Consider the following 25,893-nt stretch of genomic DNA (forward strand, 5'->3'; position numbering starts at 1 on the left):
TCTGGGGACAGAGGTAGTTTTTGTGCAGCCACCACCCTTGGTTGCTGTCCCCCAGCCTGGGCTCAGGAGACAAAATCCTTTTTCCTCACTCAGGCTATTAGGTAAGACTTGAAATTCATTTTCTTCTTGCCAGCTCAAATCGTAACTTTTCCTCTCTTGCCTCCTGTTTTTTTTTTTTTTTTTTTCCAGCTGTCCAGATCCACATCCTGAAAGCGGAAAAAAATGCCGACTGGTGGAAGTTCACGGTCAACATCATCTCCGTCTACAAACAAGGGAGCAACCGGATACGGCGAGGAGACCAGACCCTGTGGATCCACTCCAAGGACATAGCATGCAAGTGCCCCAAAATCAAGCCCATGAAGAAGTATTTGCTGCTGGGCAACAACGAGGACTCTCCTGACCAGAGCGGCATCATTGCAGACAAAACCAGCCTGGTGATACAGTGGCGGGATACGTGGGCTCGGCGGCTCAGGAAGTTCCAGCAGCGGGAGAAGAAGGGGAAGTGTAAGAAAGCCTAAAGGAGGAGAAGGCAACGGAGCGCGCGAGAGGGAGAGACTGACTGTGCATGCTGCTTTGTGTAGAGCTGGGGCGGGCAGGGACCGGCGATGGGGATGGCGGGAGGAAGGTCACGCTGTTGGGGCGGGCTGGGAGGGATGGGAGGGACAGCAATCATGGCTGTGGGGCTGTCAGGTTTGCACCTCGTATCCTGGGAGAAAACAAAACAAAACACAACAAAAAAAAATCGCACATGTGGATATAAAAGGAGTGAGGGTGCAGGCGTGTGGCACCCGGTGCCCCCCAGCTTCCTTCTGCCCCGTTGGCTGAAGAAATCGGAGACACCAAACTGCCTTCCAGCTGCTAACATCTGCTGCTTCCAAAGCACAGCACGGAAACATCAAACCTGTAAGAAACTAATCAACAACAATGCTGGAAATTAACTCCCCATCCCCCAAAATACGTATTCTCAGCTTAGGTTGAACAAGACAGTTATTGTAGAGGGAACTAAACAGAGACTTATGGCTGAGGACAGATCTGAGGATCGACTAATGGGTTATTTGAAGACTGTTCGGTATCCAATAGCCGTAACAATCACCCGCTGTATGGTACCTAGGAGCGGCTGAGGTCTCCAGGTGTGGTGATGCTCTAATCCCAGGTTAGGCACAGCAAAGAGGCAACCACATTAGTGGGCAACTTCCAGGTGGGCATAACTCGGGGAGTGACTTCTTGCTCTGACCCCCATGCCCTGAGGAGTTCTGCCCCCCCCCCCCCCCAAAGGAGCATGAGCCACGGGATGCCCTGGCCCCCTCCCAGCCACCGATTCACAGTTGAGGAGTTAATAACCAGGATCCCCAAGGAAACATCCAGACTTTGCAAAAAAATAAGTTGGCATCCAGTTCCCATAGGTGCCCTAGACAATCTCGCCCATCATAGTCCCTGGGTCTCCACCGCGGCCACCCCTGAGACCTCTTTCATGGGCTTGGTCCTCTCTGCTGCTGTCAGCGGACTGATGAACTCTCAGATGATAGAAAAGCTGTGCAGATGACATCAAGGTCCTGGCTGGCTACTGGTTTCACTCCCAAACTCAGCCAGCTCTCCCAAACACACACCACCTCTGCCCTCGCCCCCTCTGGTGCTGCAGCTCCCTGGCATCCCTGCATAAGGTGGCCAGCCCGCTTGGGAGACAAAGGAGGTGGGACAGCGAGTGCCAAGGGACTGTCCCCATGGGAAGCAGGGCCAGTGCAGAGCTCTAAGGCTCGGCCAAGTTACAACGAATGCGGGGCAGAGACCTGCCTAAGGGAAGGGGTCTCAGCCAGGGACTGGATGAGCAAGGTGTGACCCACATGGAGCTCCCCAAATTACTCTCCTACTTCTGCTGGGGGTGAAAAACAGCAAATCTAAATTTCCCAATCTCTAAGCACTAATGCACTAAGCAAGGTAGCGGCTGCCTCACCTCCGTCTCACACCCCACGCCCCAGCTCGAGGGCTGGAGCATCTTTCCCCAGGGCACTCTATGGGCAGGACTGGCTGTGGTAGTGTTTGTCACCCAGATGTCGTGTCCCCACGCCAGGCTGCTCCCCTGCCACACTGGCCCACGAGGAATAGGGATATCTGAGTTCACCTAATCGATGGAGACAGGCAACAGCCAGGGTGGAAAGGCAGGACGGGTACCTGGAGGAGAAGCAAACATTAGTCGCTACGAAAAGCAAAACCTCCCTGATATTTTTCCTTTTAGGAAACTTGGAAACATCTATTTTATGACATTTTCCAGTGGTTTTGCCTTGTTTTATAGCAATTGACAATATTTATATAATGACATAAACCACCATAAAGCAATGCAGCCATGTAAATAGGTGTAAAGTGGAGGGCTCCCAGGGAAGCACCAGCCAGCGCCGGGCTGCTGGAGACACCACCCAGAGGGAGCAAGCTCTGCTGAGCCTTCCCCTGCAACCGCAAGGCCCCTCCGAAATTAGTTTGGGTATTAGGACAGAAATCCCACACTGGACATCAAGGAGCCCCCCCCCCCAAGTCCGTGTTTTCTCCCCTTACCCAGAGCAGACTTAGTTTTCCTTACTTCAGAGCTCAAGGAGAGCCAATGGTTTTGCAGTCAAGGGAACCCAAGCCACCAAGTTTTGAAGGATAAAATCTGACCTCAAGTGTCTAAATGGAGGCTTAAAGCCCCAAAGCAGGGGTTGGATGCTCTCCTGCAGCTAGCATCAGCGGATACCAGGGACACCTCGCACCAGCTGGAGACAGCTTGTCCTCAGTTAGCTGGGATGCCCTTGAACCACGGGAGCTCTTCAGAAGGCCTAAAAGCAACCGGATCCAACCCAAAGCCAGTTCTCCACTTGGAGAGCTGGAAGGCAAGGCCAGAGGATGTGGGGACTTGGGAACTGCCCACCGAGCAGACCTGGACACCCAGTGCTCACTCCCATTTTCCAACCCTGGCAAGCGGAGCCATCCTCCCCAGCACAGCCTTGACACCCCCAAACTGACCCAGGGACAAGCCCCAGCCCCTTCCCCTATCCCACAGGTTTGGGAGGCCGCAGAAGAAACACCACCCACTCCGTCCCATGGCCGGACCCCTCCAGGCACCGACACAACCTGGGAAATCAGAAGGAAACAGAGTTTGCACAAGATGAAACAACTCGGAGCCCGCCACAGCCAGAGTGACCCGCAGAAGTGAAGTGCCCCATCCTTGTCCCACCAGGACCCCATACCTTGATCCCTGCTGGAGTTCTGCGCTTTCCAACCACACTAGAGAAGCCCCTTCACTCCATCCATGGTCCCCCAGTGCCCCTCGTGTGCTCCCAGTAACCTTGACCTGCAGGAGCTGCTGGTGTAGCTGGTACACAGCCCTCCTCCTCTGGAGAAGGCAGAGCAGCCCCGGTTTTGGGGTGTCCGGGGGTGCAACTCTTCCCTGCAGCCACCCCTGCTCCAGGACATCTCCTGGGGGGACACCTCTGTCCGGTCACCCAAAGAGGGACAAGATGTCACCCCTAATCATCAACCTCCATGGCCAGGGGTGCAGCTCTGTTGGGGTACCAACTGCATTACAACCAGCGAGGAACACAGGCGCCCACCCATCACCCTGGGGACAGGACCAAGGTCCTCGGTAGGGCAGAGGCGGGGGGGGGCCGGGCAAGGGGCTGCGGTGTCTTCAGCGTGGCTTCGGAGAGCAGCTGAAATGCCAAAACAATCATCACTCGACGGTAGCACCCGACAAAAGTCGTTTCATCTCGTTTCTGTTCGTTTCGTCGTGTCCGTGCCCTCTCCCCGCACACCCGCCTCCTCTCCCCTCACAAAACCTGTGTTCGTTTTGGGGTTGTTTTGGTTTTTTTTTTTTATTATTTCTGTTAATATCTTGAACTGTAAATGTTGTTTAGTTATGACCATTGCATACTGCTTTGGGCGATGTTTCTTTACAATGCATACTAATATATTATGGTTATTATATATGAATATATTTAATGACACGTGAAAAAGTTGTGGATTTTCTTATTGTTTTTCCAAGTCGTTTCTTTTTTTTTCTTTTCTTTTTTTTTTTTTTTTCTTTGTTTGTTTCATTAGATTGGCTGTAATTGAACCCGAAGGAGCTTGTAACTGTTCAGCACCCACTCGGTAGAACTAAAGTCAGAAACCAGTTGAATAAACTCTTGTAAAGTGTAAAAATCTCCAAGGATCTCTGCTTCCTCCCACCCCGCCAGCCAGCAAGCCCGAGAGATGGGGACCTGTGCAGGGAAGTGACGGTGTCCCCTCCGCTTCCCTAGGTCTCTGCCAACATCCCCTTGGCAGGGTCCGAGGTGGTGCACAGCTATTTTTGACCGTCAGTCCCAGCCGCACGTCCCACCAGCATCCTCCCAGCAGCGCTCCCCGCCAGCGGCCACATGCCCTTGGGGACAGCGGGGTCTCTGCGGGCTCACGGTGGGTGGGATGGGGGGTCCCCACCGGCACCTCTGGGCTCTCTGCGATTGCTGTGAGCTCTGGTCCCGGGTACGTCCTGCTGGGCTCCCCATCCTTCCTCTGCTGCTGGAGGGGACTGTGCCCTGCAGCGGGACAGAGCCAGGGCACGCCGAAACCTGTGAGACCCGGCACAGAGGAGGTGGACAGGCATGGGGACAGGGGACAGCCAGAGCCTGGGGTCAGGGGAGCTGCCAAGCCCGCTCCGGACCCATTTTCTACCCCCATGCACAGACTGCTTGCCAGCACCATCCCTTTCTGCCCATTCACTGCGAGGGGTCCGGGCTCCACCACCCATCTCCCACGGGGCATCAGTGGTGCCAGACGCTACTGAGGCAGCTGGCACTCAAGACCAGGCAAGGGCTGGTGGTACAGACAAGCTAGAAAGCTGGAGGTAGGGGGAACTTAGGCAGCAAAACACTTCCAGAGATTAAAATACAGGCAAAAGGTCCTGCAAACTGCTGCGGGGTCAGCCTGCCTGACCCACACCCTTAGCGTCGCTGGTAATTTATGAATTGGAAAACATCTCGGAGGTCAGAAATCTCAGATCTTTATTGCGGAGACAAATGGGTCACAAGTGCCACCACCTCTGCTCCAGGGCTGTCACCTACAGCTCTGCAGAGAAGCAAATGGGTTTCCCAGATCACTCTGGCTCCGTGTCCTCCTGGCTGGTGGCCTATTGTCCAAAGAAGACACGGTGGCTCTGAAAAGAGGGGGAAGAGCCTATTCCCACTGAGGGCTGGAGCTGGAGTGGTTGTTCTCAGCCTGGTCCCACCAGGCAGCGCAGGAGAGCAGCTGTCCACTGCGCTGAGCTCAGCACTGAGCTCACACCCAACCTCCAGAAATCAGGGTGTGTGAAAATGCCCAGCAGCCTTTCAAGATCATCTTTATCCTCACATAGGAGCTAGGGACTTCTTATCAAGGGCACTTGGACATGCAAGTGCCTCTAACATGTACCAGACCTTCCCCCAGCACTTGTACTTTTGATGAAATAACAACTGGAAGCAGCTAAACTCCCAAGCATGTCCTCCAAGAGAGAAATGAAGGCAATGCAAGGGAAGGTGAAGCCTGGGATGTGTCTCCAGGCACATTCCAGGGCAACAGGGAAGACCTTTGCTTGGAGAAGCCATCGCAGGTACGCAACTCCAGCAGCCCCATGGCAGATTCAGTGGGCAGCTTGAGTATCCTTTGCTCCATGCCTGGAAATCAGAGCACCAGCAGCACGGTGAAACCGCACCAGACCCCGGCAAGCTGGGCCCTCCAACCCCGCCTGCTCAGAGCCAAAAACCAGTGGCTCTGATATTTTAACCTTCCTTTTTCTTTGGTGGGGCAGGGAGACAGAAAAGCTTTCCACAACATAGCAGAAGGCTGCCAAGTCCACTTCTTTTTAATAAAACTCCTCACCCACATGACACATTAAATGTTACCTAAAGGGCAAGTCTGAGAACCCCTTTGTTAGACATTTCAGCAGAGCAAAGCCTCATGTTTCTACCTTTCCCGGGTGCTAACAGAAAAAATGTGTTTGAGGACCCAACAGGTCAGAAAACATCTTTTTAAAGCCTCTATCAGAACAAAGTCACTGTCACATTGATCAGGATGAATTACGCATCCATCCTGCGCGTCTTGGGAATTCAAACAAAACCTTAATTCCCTCCGTAAACAACAGTTTTCATTAGAAATCCAAGTCTGTAGTCTCCTCTCAATAAACCACGTTATTCTCCTGCTGTCACCGAAGATCCGTGGGGCTGCACTGGAGCCGTGCGTGAAATCCCACTGCAGGGCCTGGGCACAGACTGCCGATGAGAAACAACTCCAGGAGAGTTTCCAGTGTTGGTCCCTCCACAGAACTGCAGGAATCCACAAGTTTTAAACATGTCTCCAAAGCTGCCCCTTATTTGTTTCCAGCTGGAGCAGCCTTGCTTAAAGCTCCATTTCTAATCTCAGATCAAGCAATAAACTAATCAAAAACCTGTTGTGTCCTCTTGAAAACCACGAGAACATACAACTATCTTTTTTTTTTTTTTCACTCCCCTCCTTTGAAGGCTGTAAGATGAAGCATCTCTCCAAGGACAAGCAAGCAAACAGGCACAACCTGGACTGAACATTTAAAGGCTTTGAGGATTTTCTCCAGCAAAGCACATGGAGATGTGTGGAAGACTCTGCTCCACCCCAGCCATCGGCATCATTTTGTGTCCTTTGCCAGCAGAACATGGTATCTAGTCAACCACCACAAAGCACAAGCCTGGATTTTCCACCTTTGGTAAACACCAGACGAGGATGCCGAAGCCAGCAAAGCACAGTCTGCCTTGCCCCAAGATTTTGAATCCCTCCGGAGGAGCTGGTCTGTCCTCCAGCTCCGACCTTCGGTGCCGAGCATCAGAAGATAGGTTGGGCACCGGCACAGAGCCCCGTTTGAAGCCCAGTGCCCTGCACCACAAGGCACAGCTGTATCTACCAGGCTTTTTCTCCACCAGGAGCACACAGACAGGGCAATGGTGCTCTTCAGCTCCAGGGAACGGTTCCTATCATCATCAGTGATAGGCACGTATTTGGTGGGGTACTCAACAGCTCCCTGCCTCTGTTTCCTGCAAAATCCCATTTTCTCTGTCACGGCCAGCTCTGTTGTTCCCACTTAAGGTCCTGGAGTGACTGAGTCAAAGCTTCAGCTACAGCCAACACCTGCATGCTACAAGGAGAAGAGCAATTTTGCACTCCCATCTGCAGATCGCCAACCACTTAATGAAGGGGCCAGTGCCCAAGTCCCAACAGATAGTTGGGAAACAGCCCAGAAGAGCAAAATGGCTTTGTGTCACTCAAGAGGGGATGCAGCACCAGGACACCCTGGTTTCCCACCTCCCAGACCAGCGCTAGACCTGCTAGACATGCCACCACCCCAGCTGTGCAGGTGGAGAGCAGGGAGAGGGAAACGAGTGCCAAGAACCCGTTAAGAGCTGTGAAAGGAGATACTCCACCACCATAGGTGAGGACTAGCCCAGGGCTGGCAAGTGTTACAGATCTGCCAGGAAATGTACGTCATGAGACACAGGAAGTCTGACAGGAATTGCTTTTTTCCTTCTCCAAATCAGCTCTCAGGAAATGGAAGAGTTGGAGAATCATTCAAGTGGAACACGAGACGGTAGGAAACAATAAAAACTGAGGCAGATAAGTTGTATATAAATGGATCGGCTTTTATTCAATATTTATTGCTTGCTCTATCAATTCTGAAATCAAACTGGTATGTATAACAAAATAATTATTTTTTGGCCAGTTGTGTCAAGCGAACGTTGAAACAAACATTCAATACTTTTTCATTAGTTTTTAAATAGGTAATCCTTCCTCTCAGTTTTAACAGTGTGTGAAAAGTTATAAAAGAAAGAGGCAGACCTCGATCGCCGAGATTAGTATATTAATGCCAGCACACCTCCTGCGTTCAGCCTGGCAGAGCACGGCAGAGCATGTGGAGAGCGCACCTTTCTCATGAGCACGTGTTGGACAAGGCTTTCCACTCTTACACACCTGGTTCAAGACCTGCTGCTGTTTACATTTCTATCCATGGAGATCAACAGCGATAACTCTCCCTGACAGGCCAACGACTGACTCACTCGCCAGAGTTTCTGTGCAGCTCATGGGGGTCCTGCGTCTCCCCGCAGGGCTCCGCGTGCTCTCACTTCCCATCCTATGAGCATCCAGATGCAGTCATTCCCCAAAACATCTATTCCTTGAAAAATGCAAGCATTTTCATTCCAAAGGAAGGTATCAGAAAGCAGAGGAGCGCTACCGCTGTACTCGAAAACCACACCTTTATTTTAGTATTTTAAAGCCCTCGGGACAACTGACCACTCAGCAGAAGCGGCAGCGGGCTGGGCAGGCAGCACCCCGACACCAGCGCGTGCTCAGACACAGATGCACTGAGAAGTGAATCTATTGTACAGCCAGCTGCAGCCTCCCGAACGCCAAATGAAGGTGGGAAGAGAGTCCTTTTCAAGTTCAAACCCTCCACGCAGCACTCTTCAGCTGTGCACTGAAGGAAGAACGGATGTCTGTCGGACACAGCTTCATTCTCATACTGTTGAGTTTATTTAAAACACAGAAGGTCTTTGCACAAAGTCGGTCTCTTCTCTGGAGTCCTCCGTGCTCAGCTGTCGAGCAGCAGCTCCGACGGGCCCCATATCCGCATTACTGTGTCGGCCAGACAGCAACCACAGCAATCGCAATCAGCAGCAACACAATCACCACCAGCATTCCTGGAAAAGATGAAACGACGTTAAGGTTGCTGCCTTCATCTTTTACAATTGGTCTTTTGCAATTAAATTCTTCCTCTGAGTCCTGCTCCTCCTCCCAGCTGAGACAGATTTTCCCCCGTGCTCACCCCGTGCAAGCCCCTCACCAGATCCCTGCATGCTGATGACCTGAACAGCAATATGGACACAAACCCCACATTGGTAGAGCAGCTCTTTCTCTTTCTGACCCTTCAAATTAATTTTTTTTTAACTGTGCCTGCAGGGTATCTTCCTACTTAAACATCTGCCATCTGCCTTGCAAAGATTAAGGGATATGTTTAACTCATGGCAAGGCCAGTTAAGCTTTTCTAGAATCCCTCTGTACCATCCCATTGGGGCAAAGGATTATTCAGAAGGAAATCCAAATTGCATCAGGAAATTGTTTCCAGTATAAAGTACTCCTGCTTTCAGACAAAACTATTTGCAGAGCAAAAGCAGGGCTTTCAGGTATGTTCCTGACTTGGGAAAATGAAGATCAACCAGCATTAAAGAGAGTGTAACAGTGCTCTGCCCAACCGTGCAGCACACGGGCTCCGTGTGCTCCATCCTGCCCAAAACCGTACCGGTTGCTACTGGTTGCAGAAGTTAATGACTAATATGATCTTACAAAACTTCACAACTACTTTTTAGTTCGGGCACACCATGCTGCTCTGAAGAAGGACTGTGTTAAAAAAGTGTAAGTTATGGATTGTTTTGAAGACTGATCCAGAAAACCAGCAAAGCAGATTTTTTCTCTCTTGACTAAACAACAGCAATAAGGTGACACAGCTGTCAGATGCCTGCTAGAGGAAACTAATTCTCCGTAGTTCCCCCTTTCTTAGGGGGAACTCTCCCCTTTCTCTCCCCTTTCTTAGAGAGGAAGAAATGCTTTACTGAAAATGGACTGGATCCCTGCAGTCCACTCCATCTTCTCCCTCAGCAGCCCCAACACGTGAACTGCTCACACAGCCGGCTGGACCACTGCCCGCTTCAGGCACTGGCATCACACACACAGGCATCCCCTGGGGTTAAACGATCTTTTAATTAGGAGGCTTTTGTTTTGGTTTAGTATCTGCTCCACGCTATCCCCCTGTCAGAGCTGTGGGAATATATTAGGGCTCCAAAAGCGGAAAAAATGTCCCTTCATTTGGTCTGCTCACAGATGACTATTACTCAACCACTTACAATATTTACAAGTCCAGCTCATGGCAATTAAAAAAGGATGTATTAAAATAAACTCCTCTTTCCAAGCTGGAAAAGGATATTAGACATTGCTTTTTGTAAATAGTGTCATGTTTTCTGTGCAGAAACTGTTTCTCTGCCAGGGGTCCAGGAATTTTTTCCAGGGAAATAAGAGTTGCCACCAACAGTATTTTTTTCTTTTATGCTCAGTTAAAACCATTTGTTATCTGAAGTGAGCTTGAGCAGCGCTTCACTGCACTGGCTCAAGCAGGTCTCAGATATTGAGCCTTTCTTTTCCTTGTAGGAACAGCTGACTGCAAACAGAGACGGCAGCAGCTCCGTACGCTCCACCTGCGATGCTCAAGGACTGCGGCAGGACTCGGCACTGTGGTGGGGTGTGGGGACAAGCTCTTTGGCTAGGCAGGGACAAGTCCTTTAAGCTGAGTGGTGTATAGTTACTGCATGCTTTGGGGTAGGATGATCTGGGGGGGGGATTTTTTTAGAGCTTCAGGCTAAACCTGGACGAAACTGCTTATTAATCACATTAAGCGGAATAAACTAGCAAAAATGCATCTGTCTGTTCCTGCCACTCTCTTTGCACCCCTAGCAAGGGCTTGAGTTTGGCTCTGACACCAGAAGCCACCAGGACTGTGCTGCACAACGCTGCCTTTTCAGCTAACAACCGCCGTGCTTGCACCCAGCCCCGGCAGGCGCAGGGCAGCCAGGGTCCGTGCCAGGGCACCCAGGAAACCACGTTTGTCCCAGAGGATTCTCCCACCGCTGGGCTCCTGCAGAACCTAGCCGAACTCCAGATCCTCATCCCAGGTCAGTGTCTATCAACCATATTTGATGCAGCTGGATCTCGGACCATACACAGGTTACTTGCTCTGACCCACCGGAATGGGTGAGAGAGGCGTATTGTTCAGTTTTCAACCTCAGCCAACCACCCCACATCATCCAGCAACACAAACTGTTAGATTAATCCATTGGGAACACGATCTATACTTTTACCATCTTTCTAGTCTTGCGCTTTTTACATCTTAATATACATTTTGTAGTCTTCAACAGAGCCAGAAGAAAATAATTTGCTTAAATTGGGAAGAAATAAGATCTGATAAAGCTGCCGCATTCAGATTCTCTGTTATGTTTCGCACTGGAGGGAGAAGTTTTAGAGGGTGCAAATCCTTAGCACAGTTTCAGTGTAACAGAGTTTATGGACTTCAGCAATTAAGAGACAACAGAGATCAGTTGCTTGGAAAATACTCTATAGGTGTGAATTAGTAATGATACAAAGTGGAGTTAATGGGGCGTAATTATTCTTTGACAACTCCCAAGAAAAACTGCACATAAACCTAGAATTATGACACAGCAGGAAGAGGGGAAGGTGGGGGACTAATAAAGTATTGCTAACGGGCAATAGCAGAATGAACAGGAAACTTTAGAGGACTTTCAGGGCTACAAGAGTGGGACAGCAAAATGAAATAAACTTCATTTTATCCCTGGAAAGAGACTGGTATTAAAAATCTGGAGCCACTTTTCTGTTTCCAAAAGCAGTGGTCAAGTACTTACTCCCCATGTGAGAGACAGAGAAGCAGAGATGGCACGTGTCGGTGCAATATAAATCAGCAATCCACCAGTATTAAAGGCTTATCTGATCCGTGCGATATGCGCAAAAAGAACAGGACGACATAAATTGGCAATAGCACACAAATTTCAAAGTACCTCTTGCATGATAGAGACCAGATGTTACGCACATTTCCCCCCCCCCCCCCCCATACTACAGAATAGCAGATTAGAAGGATCTGAAGCTTTTAAGCCTGGGTGTTTCACAGAGTACAACATGCTTTCCTAACAAAAACTATGGATAGGATCTGACAGTAATTATGCACTCTAGATTCCCTGCCTGCTTTGCCTTTTTTTGCTCAAGTCCTACGAAATATAAATATTCCCCTCAACAAGAACTCCTCAAAGAGAAGTTCAGGAATCAAAGCCTCTAACAAAGTAAACAGGATTCAGAGAAGAAAAAATAAAAGATTCCTGTGCAAAAGAAAACAGTGACAGGAATACAAATTTGAAATGCATTTCTCAGGGAAAGGTAGGAAGTGAAAGCAGAAGTCTATGTGCAATTATCAACCAATTAATTAAGGCAGGTTGGAGAAAGTGCAATGCTCTTGAAACTCCATCTGCTAAAGAGTCTGAGATGGTGCTGCTGTTCCAGCTCGGAAGAGCAGTGCAGAAATGCAGAGGGCACGTTCTCAGCTTACACCGAGTTTCAGGGCACGGCGTGCCAGCAGGACACGGGGTCTCCCTGCCATTCCCAGGAGCACTGGCACTCACCCTGCTTTGCCGGGTTTTCATCTTACGGCTGAGATCAGCCGTGCCTCCGCTCGTCAACCCGATCCTGACCCCCCCATCCCTGGGCAGCAGGGGGGTTCAATACTCCAAACCTAGCAAAGCCTTTTCAAAAAAAAAAAAAAAAGTTCAAGATCAAATTTTCATATATAAGATGGAAAGAAAAGGTTACTACATACATAACTTATCTCTAGATTAAGATCGCTCTTCAGTCTGTCTCACCCACTCTCTGTCCAGCCGTGAGAACGGAGGACCTGGGGTTCACACCATACCCCAACTTCCTGGGGTCACCTGGGGCAGCCCTTCTCCAAGCCCCAAATCTATTCCCAATCCCCAGGATTTATCAGCTTTGAGGGTCACGGGTTTGGGGTTCATCACAGACACCCTTCCCACCGTAGCTGACTTACTCCTACACAAACAACTTCCCAGCTGGGGTTCACATGGAAATGCAAATAATTCCTCCAGGTCTGAATCTCCCTGAAGTGGTTTGGGCATCTAGAAGATGATCCTCCACCCCCAGTTTGCACCCCAGGTTAATGATCTGTGTAAATACAGGTGACGGCTGAGGACTCTTATTGCCTTGCACCTCTTCAGCCAGACAGTAACTACCCTTGCCTGGTTGGGACTGTGTAACTCAAGGGTGTAAGTTCTCATTAGAAATAAGGTCCCACTTAAAGCCCACTCTCTGGTGCACTGCCAGCTGTCCTCAGCGATGACAAACACCAGTCACACAGCTGACAAGTCCAATAAATCATTTCATTTCCCTCTCTTCATCCCAACCTTTGCTGTTTTCCCATCGCAGAGACCCCAGACGTGGCTTGGAGCCGCACCACGCTGAGTGCCGTGCAAACCCGGGATACAGCACATCCCTGCCCTCAAGAGCATCCCTCTCCTCTCCGTACAGAGCCCAGGCTACAGGCGCTGCACGCGTGTTACAGCCTACACTGCACTGCCGAAATCCTGGATGTGCTGCAGAGCTGCAAGAGGACAGAGAATAATTAACATTTCTGGTTTGTAACTTCACGCAAGTGCAGGGTGTCATGTACTAAATAAGCTTATTTGCCTCAAATAACTGTTATGAATCACAAATAACGCTGATGAATTGGTTTCCTCGGAGAAGAGCGGATACCTACCGTCAGCCAGCAGCCGGCTTTTGTGTTTGTGATTAATCATCAAGACTTTCCAATTCCTTCTGCTGACTGTTCAGATGGAGACAGCTGAGACTCAATGATCTGCTGTTTTCTTTAAAGCATTTTAAATTCCTAATGCTAACGACGGCTGGAGCCCGGCAGAAATTTCTGCTCACAAGCCCCGCCGCCGATGGAGAGACGAGCCCTCGCAGCACCCATACAAAGCGGCCAATTGTTGCTTGTCAACTGGGTGCTTATGCCAGCTTTCTGACAAGGCAATATTTACTGTGAAATATCCACTTATTGTGCTGAATATAACTCCTGGGAATCTGAGTGTGTTTAGGATCTGGCAGGGGTTCAAGTGCCTTTGAACAGGCAGCCAGGAACTTGGTCATAAATACATCGTGTTTTGACAAGTCCCTCTTGAATAAGTGTCAAAAGATTTCTGGTCTGCTTCTATCAGACTATTGATTTACCATTAAAATCGCTCTGTAGCCACGGAGTGCTGGCCATTGAGATTTAATGTTGTATCAATTAGAGCATGCAGGTTCCTACAAGGTGTCTTGTGCTACAACTTCACACAGGGAAGCCCCTGCAGAGGAGACAGTTGCACCTTTCTCCTGGGCATTCCCTGCTCCAGTAACAAGATCCTGGTTTCATTTTTATAAATGCTCACTGGCAAGGTATATTGCAGGGACTGAGGATACCCTTCTTTAATGACACAATGTCAGCAACGCTGCAGCTCTTCTCTTTCAGCCCCCTGGCAGCCAGGCACTCCTACACACAAAGAGCAGGCACTCGATGTTGCTTCATACAGCTGCCCAGCATCCCAGGCTAGTGCAACAGGTAGGTTATCACCGACGTGCTCCAGCCACAACCCCGAAATTCAAGAGCGATGCCTACACTCACCCCAGCACACCCCCATCCACTGATGGTAGGGATGTGAAAGGAGCAAGTAGTGGCTGGTACAGCTGGGGCTTTGCAGGTCACGTTAAAGGTCTCCAGTGGCAATGCTGATCTGTCCTTCTGCCTTGGAGGCATCTTCCAGTTCAACACCAGGTCCACTCTACCACTCTTTGTTCAATCCCAAGCCCATCAGTAAGGACACAAGATATCCACATCAAGATACTTACCCACTGCTGTCTCTCTGAGCATCAGCCCAGCTTGGGCTGCCACTAGAAATATCCAGTCGCTGGGGTGAACATCCCAAATGCTTTCAAAGCATGCTAGGAGGGTTTATGAAAGCAAGTGCAGAGGGAATTTGCTGAGGTCTGGACTCAATGAGCAAGGAAATCTCTTCCAGTCCCCGCTGCTATAATTAGTGCACAGAGTATTGGATGGTCCTTATAAATAGGATAAGTAAATACGAGCCTATGCTAAGGGGTGATGTCTCCTTTTCATGGGGGTGCATAGCCATGGTTTCTCTGTCAGGTTTGAAGCAGACTGCTCTGGCAGCAGGGCAGTCCCTCCCAGCCAGGGACCAGCAACAGGCTTTTGGACACAGACTTGACCAATGCGATCCCCATCTGTCATCCCCAGATCTGCGTCAGCTGGAAACCCGGAGATTTGGGAAGCAGCTGTCCTTTGGGTGAGCTGTATGGTTTTGTGGGCTCAGTGCTCTTTCTGAATATTGAGCATATTCAGAAAGCAAACATAACCACGCATCGGCTGCCTGCTGGTTTCTGGACGGTGGAGTAAATACTGATTTCAGCCCATTACAAAAAAAATTTCTAAGGCATGTGCGTGTGTGTGTGTGTCCCCAAGTCATCTGCCCTGACTTCAAAAGCTGAAACATTACATCCAAGCCTGTTTCAAGAACTTCTAACTTGCAGCTGGAAAATCCCTCCCCAAAAATGAGACATGCCTATTTGTGATCTCCCCCCGGCGCTTGCTGTCTGCAGAGAGGAGGCACAGGGAAAGCAGCCCTGCAGCAAGCCCTGAGCATCCCTCAACACCTTGTTGGCGACTGCTTCTGGGAATGGGAGTTTTGCTTGGGGTTTTCCCCCTCTTTTCTGCTGATTTGGGTATAGTGCCATTCTCAATAATGCTGAATGTTCAGCATTGGTGTCTTTTATACATTATAAAATAATAATAAATAGCATGCTATGACTTTAAAAAGCCTGGTATAGCATTACATTATCTGGAAAAAGCGGCTTGTTTTATGCCAAGAAAGTTATATTCCCACAGAACTGTCTATCCAGAAATTTATGAATAAGTCTTCTTTTATAAGTGACACGGAGCGCTAACTTATAAACACATAATAGTTGTTTTATAGGGTAGGAGAGAAGCAGGGAAAAGATGGGAGTTTCAACAAGAGGCTGTAGAGTCATGGCTGCTTTCTTTAAGGACTTCTTTTTAATGTCACAGTTTAAAAAAAAAACAAACTCTATCTGCTTTTTCAGTAAGTTAATTTTAAGTCCGTGTTGCCAGATATATGGCAGAAACCCTGCCCAAATCTGTTCAAACCCCTGATTTTCAAGGCAGCAAAGAACCAACTTGGAAGGCTGGCTCCAAATCCGATGCACATACCTAAAGCACTAGTTTAACATGGCAAGCACCCGAAGAAATCCATCTTGCTGTCCTTTATGTTCCCTAAAAAAAGCCAAACACTTTCTCCCCCAAAAGCTGTAAAAAAATCTTTCCTTCTAACATTTTCCTCGTTTCGAGTGAGACGGGGTATTCAATTTGTATTGCATTAAGAACCACTTTAGTATAAATCCCACGCTATTAAGCTGGCTTGTATGTAAATACACTCCCCGATTCCTACACCTGCATCATTGAAACCATCTCTCCGGAGGCTTGTTCTTTATTAGTTTTGTGACAGCCAAACTTTTTCTTGGGCGATACGTCTGTGTAAAACGCTGTGATCGCACATTATCCTACGCCCCCGCCCGCCCAGAGGAACCTGGACGTTATTGCTTTTGACCTTCCTTTTCAACTGGTCTGACTTGAGAAATTTAACACTACAGTTGTACCTCTCAACTCTGACATCAAAATCATTGGCAATTCTCAAAGAAATCAAGAACAGGCTCTGCGAACAGTTATTAAAGGCTCTAAACGCCCATGTGTTTCACTGGGTCTAGAGGAGGAAAAAAAAGACACTTCTCAAAAAAGCTGAGCTCTTTAGAAACAACAACTATTGCATTATTAATTCCTTATTTGGAAGAAAGAAAAACCTAGGTCATTCCTATGGAAGATGAAAAAACTCTTATTTTATGAGTTATTCACATTTGGAGCTATTCATGCAATGCTAGATTAACCTGAAGAAACGATTTATCTGAGTCAAAGGTATAGACTTTGTTTATACACATTAACTCCTCAGTCAACATTATTTCACATATTAAAAAATTGCATTTTTGTGGATTTTTGTCATGTCGAGTTGGAGCTACGCTTCCCTCTCGGGCACACAGATGAGTTTGCTGTTAATACAAGCCTTTGATCAGGGCATGAAGATACCTTACATTACTGACAGCAAGACCTGTTGGCAAACAAAGTGTGGCTAAATAACAGCAAGATAAAAAACACCACTATCGGAAAACAAATGTCAGACTCAGTCCCAGAAGCAGCATGGAGTGAGTTTACATCCAAAACGTTTATTGCTTCAGCAATCGAATAATCCCGAGCGTTTGGGTCCCAAACCACATGCGCAGCCCGGCTGAATGAAAGGAAGTGAGATAAGTGTTTCTCTTAATCCATTATTGTTATACTTCAATTTGCTTCTTTTTTAATCTATTTTTCAAATTACAAGTGCACGCCAGATAGTATATTGAACTACTTCCAAGCACAATTGCAAAGAAATCCCATATTCTTTCAAAAAGCGATATACACTGTACAAACCCAACCTCACATGAACCACAACAGTCAGAGGAATAGCTCAAATCAATTTGGTCTCAGCCTTCAACTGCTGCTCACGTTTCAACATCTCTGATGCTTAGCTGGTCTGCGTGAAGGTAATCTCCTGCCTTTGGCAGTCGTTGGAAGGTTTCAATCCAACAGTTTAAGATGCCACATAAATATACATTGGACTGTATGTCTGTAAGTCTACACAATTCATTAACCTCTTGCATTGACCTGAGAATCAGACAAGAAGAAGGGCAGTTGAAAGACAGGAAGGTTTCCTAAGGAAACTAAGAAATACAAATAATTCTACCTTCTGAGCCACCAGAAGTGAAGCTCAGAGACAGGCAAGACATTTGTTTGGATTTGAAGACAAGTCAAGAGCACAGCAAGAACTAAACTGTCACAAGTTTTAACTTTCAGAGAAGTCTGCGGGAAAGGGAACACTTTGAGCTAAATTTGTATCTACTTTAAATAGCAGAAGGTAGTTCACAAAGGACAACCTAGGAGAAATGGTTCGATGTACCTCTGAGATACAATTACTGAACCACAGAGCTTTAAAGCAATTTACACACATACCTGAATAATACCTTTCTGCAAAAATACTCAGTAATAAAATCATTTACTGGACTCATCATTGCGCAAAGAGCAGATAAAAGAGGCAACAGCTTACCCAAGTTACTTCCCACCCCCAAAAAAACAACATTAACTGGACCCTTTATACTCACTGGTATACCAAAGAAAAGACCAGATGTATTTAATGAGCAATAATAACTCTGCAGCAATTTCTCTCTAACTTTGCGGACAATGCTAAAGGCAAGCTAAAAGAAAGCCCCTACGGAGCACAAGCTGTCTTTTGGGGTAAATGCGTGCAGGACCTTGCACCCATGTCCAGTCAAAGTTGACAATTTAAGACTGCACGTCTCCCCGAGAGTCACCTTTTGGTGTTTTCCCACATACCATCTCTTTTACTTTAGCTCAAACCTAGCAACCTCTACTCACCTCTCTCTGATGCCCTTTTCTGATGGGTGTGCTGGGGCAGCACCAGGCGCAGATGTCCAGAGTTGTGCAGGAGGTCACCCACCTCCCGGCAAGCCAGAAACTGGAAACATTCTCATGTTTTTTCCTTTTGTTCTTCTAGAGTGACTTCACAGAATTTCCTTGCTCGTCCCCACACTGCTATTATCAAACTATTTCCAACCCCAAAGGTCATCGGCAGACATGGTTACTGGATGTTTTTGCATGTGGCTTATTCCCCCCCCCCCTTTTTTTTTATTAAATAAGCACGCACACTTTCCAATTTTCCCTTCTCCAAACTCTCTAGCATCCTTTCCCTTACATAAGCAATGCCAAGAAACAAGATCAGTCAAGCAATGTGGTGCATTTCTGAACAACTGTGTTACAACTTGGAATGGGACTTGTGAAAGTTTCAAAAAACCTCAATGTGCACTAAAGGTTTCCCAGAAGAAAGGAAACAAAACAAGCCCAAACAAGATCACAAAGGTTCTACAAATCCCTGTCTTTCAGTTGAGGTTCACCCAAGTGAGCCCAACCAAGCCATAGGTGTCACCTGAACCCTTTTGTTCTGGCGTAAGCTCAGCAAAAATCAGCAGGAAAGCGCAGGTTTAACTGGGACATCCCTCTCTCCAGGCTTACCAGAAGCTATCCTCCCCCCACCATTGAGGGCAATGAGCAATGAGGAACAGAAGAAGCGTTTGGCATGGACCCCAGCCTCATGAATCGTGGTGGAGAGAACAGCCAGGAGCTAAAGGGTGTGAAGGAGAGCCAGGTGAAGCTTTCCTTGCAAGAAGACAATGACCTAAGAAAATCCAGCGGTTACCTACCATCAGGTGGTCCTTCAGCTGCACAAGTCACAAGTCACTAAAGAGACCTCTCATTGCATTTGAAACGTTGGAGATTTACCAGCCAGATGCAGCACTGGCTGCAAGGAGACACCAACCTGGGGCCAAGGTGAGTTAAATCCCAGAGACAGGGCATTCGCTGCCTCCTGCAGTGTCCCCCTCACACGCATACATCCATGCACCTTCTCCAGCTCAGCTTCACTCACCAGCCTCTACTCTAGCAAGGGATGCAGAAGCTACAGCCCAGCTGGCAAACTCAAAATGGTTTTCCTGAAAGAAAGGGTCTGCCAGGCAGCAGCGTACCCCAGAGCCGGTACCTGCAGCAAGCAGGGAAAAGGCAGAAGACATGACAGATGATCTCCGCGGGGGACTGTTGTTCCTCCACTACTTTCTCCAGTAAAAACAAACGGGAAAAAAAAAAGTAATAAAATGAAAGGACAGCTCTGCTGGCCTGGTGCAGAAGGGGACATCTGCCCGCATCCATCTGCCATCAGCCTGACACCCCAGCCTTTGTTTTTGGTAGGGTCAGTTTTCTACCATTATAGCTCCCTGAACTGCCTCACCAGGACACCAGTGCCAGTACAAGGAAAAAGATGGGAACATGGGGAGAGGGAGCAGGTAACCACTAGCTCTCCTTAGTAAATTGTCCCATAAGGCTCTTAAATCACTTAAGAAAGTACTATCTTTTGCCTCTTCCTTTGTTTTTCACTCGAACAAATGCTGGGATTACTCACTCCCTAGTTAGATGGAAATATTACAGCACCAGAACGCTTCTGAAATGTTTAAAGCACCAACAACTAAAGTTACACACGAAAAAAATGAAATAAAAATAATCACAGCTCAGTCAACCGAGTGGAATAAGCTGTAGTAACAAAATTACAGTTTTACTGGTCTATCTGAACCCGCAAGAGGAACTTCACTAGTAAGACATTGATGAAGGAGAAAAAAGTTATAGCAGAAAAAAAATCATATAGTGTTCATACCAAGTCATTTAAGGTCAGATTAAGTGTTCTTGAAGTCTGGTCCATGTGTCTTCTATTTAAAAAAGTGCCCTGCTTGCACAGGAATTGTAAGAACTTTTGAAAATGGGATGCTGGCTCCTAAGTCCCTTGGATACTTGACCGCGTGGTCAGGAGGGTTGAGATTTACATATAAATTGCAAAGCTTCTAAATGGCTTCCTCAGAGCAAAAAACGGGGGTGGAAACGAGAGAATATTTAATGATTAGTTCCTTATGGCTCTGACATTCTTGAAGCATATTTCTTGCAGTCCCTGGAACACTCCTGCATTCTTGATTGCAAAATGGCAATAAGTGATTTCCTTTAAAAGCCTTGTCTTTTATTGGAATACTAAAAATACCCCACTAGCCCCACTCCACTCCACTCTCTCTCTTTCCTGGACAGGCACCATCAACCCTGATGTATTCTATTTTGAAGACGGCAATAAACATTTCAGCATGGGCTGTTCAATCCACTTCATAATAGATCTTGCATTTCCAGTGGAGCCCCTACTAGCACCATAAATCATCTTTACACAGACTTAAGTATGAGAAACTCCAGCTCAAAAGCAGCATGGATTTTTTTTCCTTTTTAAAATTAAAAATGGGTACAAAACAGTCAAGAATTAAATGACTGGCAATTTTAAACGTGAAACTACTGGGATGACCCTGTGAAACAGGGCTGTTGCGATGGTTAGAGCCATGCTGTGCAGCACTGCTCCAGTCAATTCACTTGACTTAAACCTACCTGGAAGACAATGCCTGGTGGGGTGAAGTTCAGAAAAAATTGTCTACCCATCCATTATATCTGAACAAACACGGGTTTTAAATCTGGAATACTCTGCCTGTTGCTGATTTTAAAAGCCACAGATGAAGATTAATTACATACTACATCTGAACTGGTTACACACATCTAATACTCCTTTGTTTTTCCAGTCTATATGGACTTGAAGTCTGAACTGTTCTCCCCACTGCTTTGCTCATTATGTCTCTCTCCATCTGCTACAGACCTTGGAGAATAGCTCAAAGAGATAATTTCAGGTACATGACGAGGAGGCTACTGAATAAGCCACAATTTTATCATTAATATTCTTGGCTGAGTCGAGGAGCTTCTCCAGTAAAAGTAGTTGTGCAATCACATTCAAGAACTAAGACCAGCTAAGTGCAAGATACAGCCAGCCTTCCTCAGCCTTAAACATCAAAGTCTTCATGTAGTCAAGAGCCAGAAGGGACATAATTCAGAGCTCCAGCGCAGGCTCCACAGTCCAGCAGTGGACGATGAGAAGGGTTTCCTGAGTATCGATCTGTCTGTTCAGAGGTTTGGCTGGACAAGGTGACCAAGTGGCTCCTGAGCCAACCCAGCGGTGTCGGCCCCAGCACAATTACTTCTTTCCACATTAAGGGAGACTGCTGGGAAATCTGACCTCACTGAAAAAATCTGCTGGTCACATCGTAACTCTGTTACACCAATTGCCCTTGAGCCACTCCACAAACTACATGCAGCTCAGCAGCTCCAGGCTAATGCCCCATGTTTTGGATGAAATACAAGCCATAGCTTTCACTTGGAACATAAGCCTAATAAAGGCAGGAGATGCTTATTTTTCTACATTTGAAGTCCCATAGGGAACTGAACCTAACTTTGCCTGTTGGCAAACTAGTTTTTGATCACGCTTGTGGCTGGACAGTCTCATTACCTGCCTACTGCTGTCACACGGATGGTAGGCTCTCTGCTCCATGGGACACAGTTAGCAACAGGCTTTGCTTAGCATCAGCTTCTCTTTCTTGGATAAACCACACTTCACTGAGCCCTTCCCCACCTGCAGCAGGTCTCAAACAGGAGGGTCTGCATAAGGAAACTGCACTTATTTTTGGTTGACTCATTCCATGAATTTGATCTGGGTGAATCTAGTACTCCAGCAGCAAGATCTGGTGACCACAGCAAGGAGATGCTCTTCTGGCTCTGAAGAAAGACAACTGGAGTCATAAATCATAAAACCATCAGGTGGAAAGGGACCACGGTAGGTTCTAGTGGAAGTTACTGCTCCAAGCAGGGTCAAGTTAGGGAGCTGGACTCGATGATCGTTATGGGTCCCTTCCAACTTGAGATATTCTATGATTCCATGATTCTAAGACCAGACTCAGGCCAGCTTGCTCAGGGCTTTGTCAACTTGAGTCTTGAAAACTTCTAAGGATGCTCAACTGTTCAGGGAGCACACACGCTGGATCCTCCCCAGATGAAAGCAAACCAGAAGATCTGCTTATTTTCATAAACAGGCAGTGCTACTCTGCAAGAGGCATTTACCAACCCACTAAAACTACTTCAGGAAGAACAGCACAGTACGGACAACCCAAAAAGGTAACGCTGAATCAGGCAAGTGCTTATTATCTCAAGTACAATGCTGAGAAAAAGGAAAAAAACCTTGACATCTTTCAGTCTGGCTCTTTTAAGATTCAAGAAGATCCTTAGATGAGACTTCATTGATTTTAAAGTCAATACCAATTTGGACAAATAAAGTGTTCCACCTTAGTTTCTGCAGAAGTGTATCAGTCTGCACATGAAATTCTTGACACAGATATAGCTGGTTTTTTGAGAATAGTGTTTTCTCAATTCAAAGAACAATTCTTCTTTTAGAAACTTGCTCAACCTTTGGCAATCCAGCCTAATCAGCATACAAAACTGCAGAAACCAGCAACCAAATACTTCTTATTAATACCATTTACAGCTGCTAACAACTATAAGAACCTTCTAAAAATGCCAAGGGAAACAAGGCGTGTGAAACAATCCCTCGCAAACAACTGAGCCAATAAATACAGAACTGTGATAAGAAATTAGGTTTGACTTGCATAATCACTTTTAAAAGTTTTTGGAAAATGGAGTCTGAAGAGCAGGAGGCTGATAAAATAACATAGTCCAGTAGCAATGTGAAAGTTTCATGCCGATGAAGTAGGGAATTCAATCCTTGCTGAATTCTTGAAATCATTTAGATGTTAACAGAAGTTTCTTCTCCAAAAAAAGAAGGCAAGGCATCTCTTAAAGCCCACACACAGATCTTTGACTCCTATCTGCTGGTGTACTACACAAAACTATTTTGGTTTTGGAAGACTGCATTGTTTCATGTGTCAGGATGGCTATTTTATTTTATTTTTTAACTTCTGACTTTAGCAGAGCCAAACCTGTACAATTTATGCACATGCAGTACAAGAGGTCCCCTCTCATTTTGTATTTAAAAAAAAAAAAAAGAGAGAGAGAAAGGAGGAGGAAAAACCACAATATCATTTCATCTCAGTACCTTCCTAAAACTTGAGAAGTTTATAAGCTCGTAACTCCAGTTCTCTTCTTTTGCCTTCCCACATGACAACTCCAAGCTGCCACAGCAGCTGCACAACAAACGTCTTCAAAGGAAATAAAGAAATAATTGCTCTCAGAACAAAGTGCAGGGGGAAAAACTGGCCTGGGTGACATGAGCAATGCAGGGCTCAGCAGGCTGCACCCAGGGGAGCTAACGCAGTATGTGTTACAGCTACAAGCAACCTCTCCGCATACTCACTCACCAGTGGAGACTTTTGGTTGTAAGGGAGAAAGGCAGCAAAACCAGAAGAGCACTGGGAGAACCTGCAGAAGGCAGGATGTTTTGGAAAACCATCTTCATATATTTTGCATCATATTCTCCTGTTGGAGACATTTCCCTTTTTCAGCTCCTTAAGGTTATTACTAGATACGTGCGGGGGTTGACAAGAGAGCAAAAAATAAAATATATAAAACTAAGAAAAAAAAGGTCTGTGTAAGGAATGCAGCCTGTTATGAAACAAACAACAAGGATAAAAATACTTGGGACCAAAAAGAAGTTGCCTGATTTACTAAATAGTTTTTTTTTCCTTAAATCTAATCCCATGGTTAAATCTACAGAGCTTATTTCATTCACACTTCTAGGGGGAGAAAAAACCCACACTGCAAAGAGGCATATAAATGGCCCTGGATCATTTGTCTGAATTCTGCTCCTGCCCCAAAAGAGGGACGCTCCATATGCTTTTGCAATAGCTCTGTTTTGATAGTATTACCAGGAGTGTCCCTTATTAATCATGTTGCCACTAAAAGTCTCTCTGGAGTATTTGCTTATTCTGTATTTTTCCAAACTGTTTCAGTTTCCCCTTAATTTATTAAAAGTTTGCTGAAGATGACCACAGTTAAAGCTAACCTCTGCTACTACAAAACTGGAAGGTAAAAAAGGGGGAAGAGGGGGAAAATCACCTTTAACCATGAATTTTCCTCTATTCCCCAGAAGAAACTCTCCCCCAAACACGCTGTTTCAGTCTTCGTTACATTTCTCTGACCAATTCAAGTTGTGAAGCCTGAGATACTGCTATTTAAGGTAGCATTAACATTCAAGAAACACTTTCCTGGATGTTACTATTTGAGTCGGGATCATTGGAAGAAATTTAGTATTGGCTCAATCCTTCAGTGCCCTGAAATCAATGAGCTTATTTCAGCCTGTAAAGTGTTCTTAAAGACATGCTTAAGTGCTTTGCTGGATGAAGAACAAAGCACTTGGCACCCCGCAGAACTGAACCCTGCTGAGGTGCGAGGCGTTTCCAAACATTTCTAATTAACTAAAAGAATCCACAATTAAGAAAGTCGCAGTCACTTGGTTGACAGAATAAAGGCAATGTTTTGCAAAGCATCCCGTGTTCCCCACTCTGGCAACACGCACCCCTTCACAATACCAGACACGGGAAAGACAAACGTGTCCAATAGTAGGTGGGCCATAAAGAGCCAAAGAGTATCTGGGGGTCCTTTGGCAATTCGGCAGCGGTGCTGAAAACCAGATCCACGCCTGGGCTTCACAAGGTCCCTGCTTCCAGGCCAGGAGTACTAAGGAGATGGAGTTTGCTTGAGCTGAGCACTAGACCCTGTCCCGCTCCCGTGCATCTTGGCTTCGTTGATGCCATGGACTAGCTAGTCCCGCCTGCTTGCTTCAAGTGTGGGCAGTCCCCATCTTCTTATCTTAGATCTAAAGATGGGCCTAAAAGGAACAAAAACCGGTCTCCACAGTGCAGAAGAAAATGTTAGGTATGAAAGCTTCAGATCGAGCACACGTGGCCTCCGGCCTTGTATAGATGATCGGGAAGATCCCCATTTATCCCCTAGATTTTACACTGTTTTGAGGACTCCACTGTCTCCAAAACATTAACTCAAACCAAGTGGTACAATTCTGCTAAAATTACACTTTTAAGCCAACTACATCCTTCTGAGTCAGAAAGCAAATAGGCCTTTCAATGCACTTTTATAATTGCAACATGTATTGCATTCTTATTTCCATCCCGCTTATACGAAGATTAGATAAATTATTTTTCATGTTTATCTTTCCCCATGAAAAACACAAATCACCTTGGTGCCATGCTAACAAAAGCTTGACTTATCTAGGCACAGGACATCAGGGAGAGGCCCCTTGCTCTCCAGGCCATGATCCTGCAAACAGATAAGCAGCAGCTGACCCTGCAGCCTAGGCAGCATCCATCTGTGGTCAGATGGACTCCACGTGGATGTAGTCATTCCCAGTAGGAATTGGAGGCAAAGCCCTGAAGACCTGTGAAATCTGTGTAGAGGATCAGACCACCTTCAGCTGGAGAACTCACCAGGGACTTTCCACCTGTGGTCCACGGCTACGTCTAAGGAGCCCGAGGGCAGCAGCCAGAAGTGAAGCTACTCCAACCCGGGTCTGAGTTCAACTGGGGCGTCTATGTGTTGTCCAGCACAAGAACAGAAGTAACAAATCAAAAATAGGCTGGAAACCAGAAAAACCAAGCTAGCTCAATGTT

General features: G+C 46.8%; 2 protein-coding genes across 3 annotated transcripts in view; one reads left to right on the forward strand and one right to left on the reverse strand.

The window, feature by feature from the left end:
- NTN1 (netrin 1) overlaps positions 1-4,170 on the forward strand; it is a 107,582-nt gene extending 103,412 nt beyond the window's left edge. The window contains 1 exon segment of the mRNA XM_030016038.1: positions 190-4,170. Coding sequence (XP_029871898.1) covers positions 190-518 — 329 coding nt within the window. The 3' untranslated portion in view covers positions 519-4,170.
- A 3,455-nt stretch (positions 4,171-7,625) lies between these two features.
- The window catches only part of STX8 (syntaxin 8), a 111,503-nt gene continuing 93,235 nt past the window's right edge, over positions 7,626-25,893 (reverse strand). For both annotated transcript variants that reach the window (XR_005932422.1, XM_030014743.2), the window contains one exon: positions 7,626-8,702. Coding sequence is in view for 1 of the 2 variants with exons in the window: in XM_030014743.2 (XP_029870603.1) it covers positions 8,635-8,702 (68 nt within the window). In the remaining variant the exon portion in view is untranslated. The remainder of the gene's footprint in view (positions 8,703-25,893) is intronic.

Source organism: Aquila chrysaetos, chromosome 5 (genome assembly GCF_900496995.4).
Source record: "Aquila chrysaetos chrysaetos chromosome 5, bAquChr1.4, whole genome shotgun sequence".
Taxonomy (NCBI): domain Eukaryota; kingdom Metazoa; phylum Chordata; class Aves; order Accipitriformes; family Accipitridae; genus Aquila; species Aquila chrysaetos.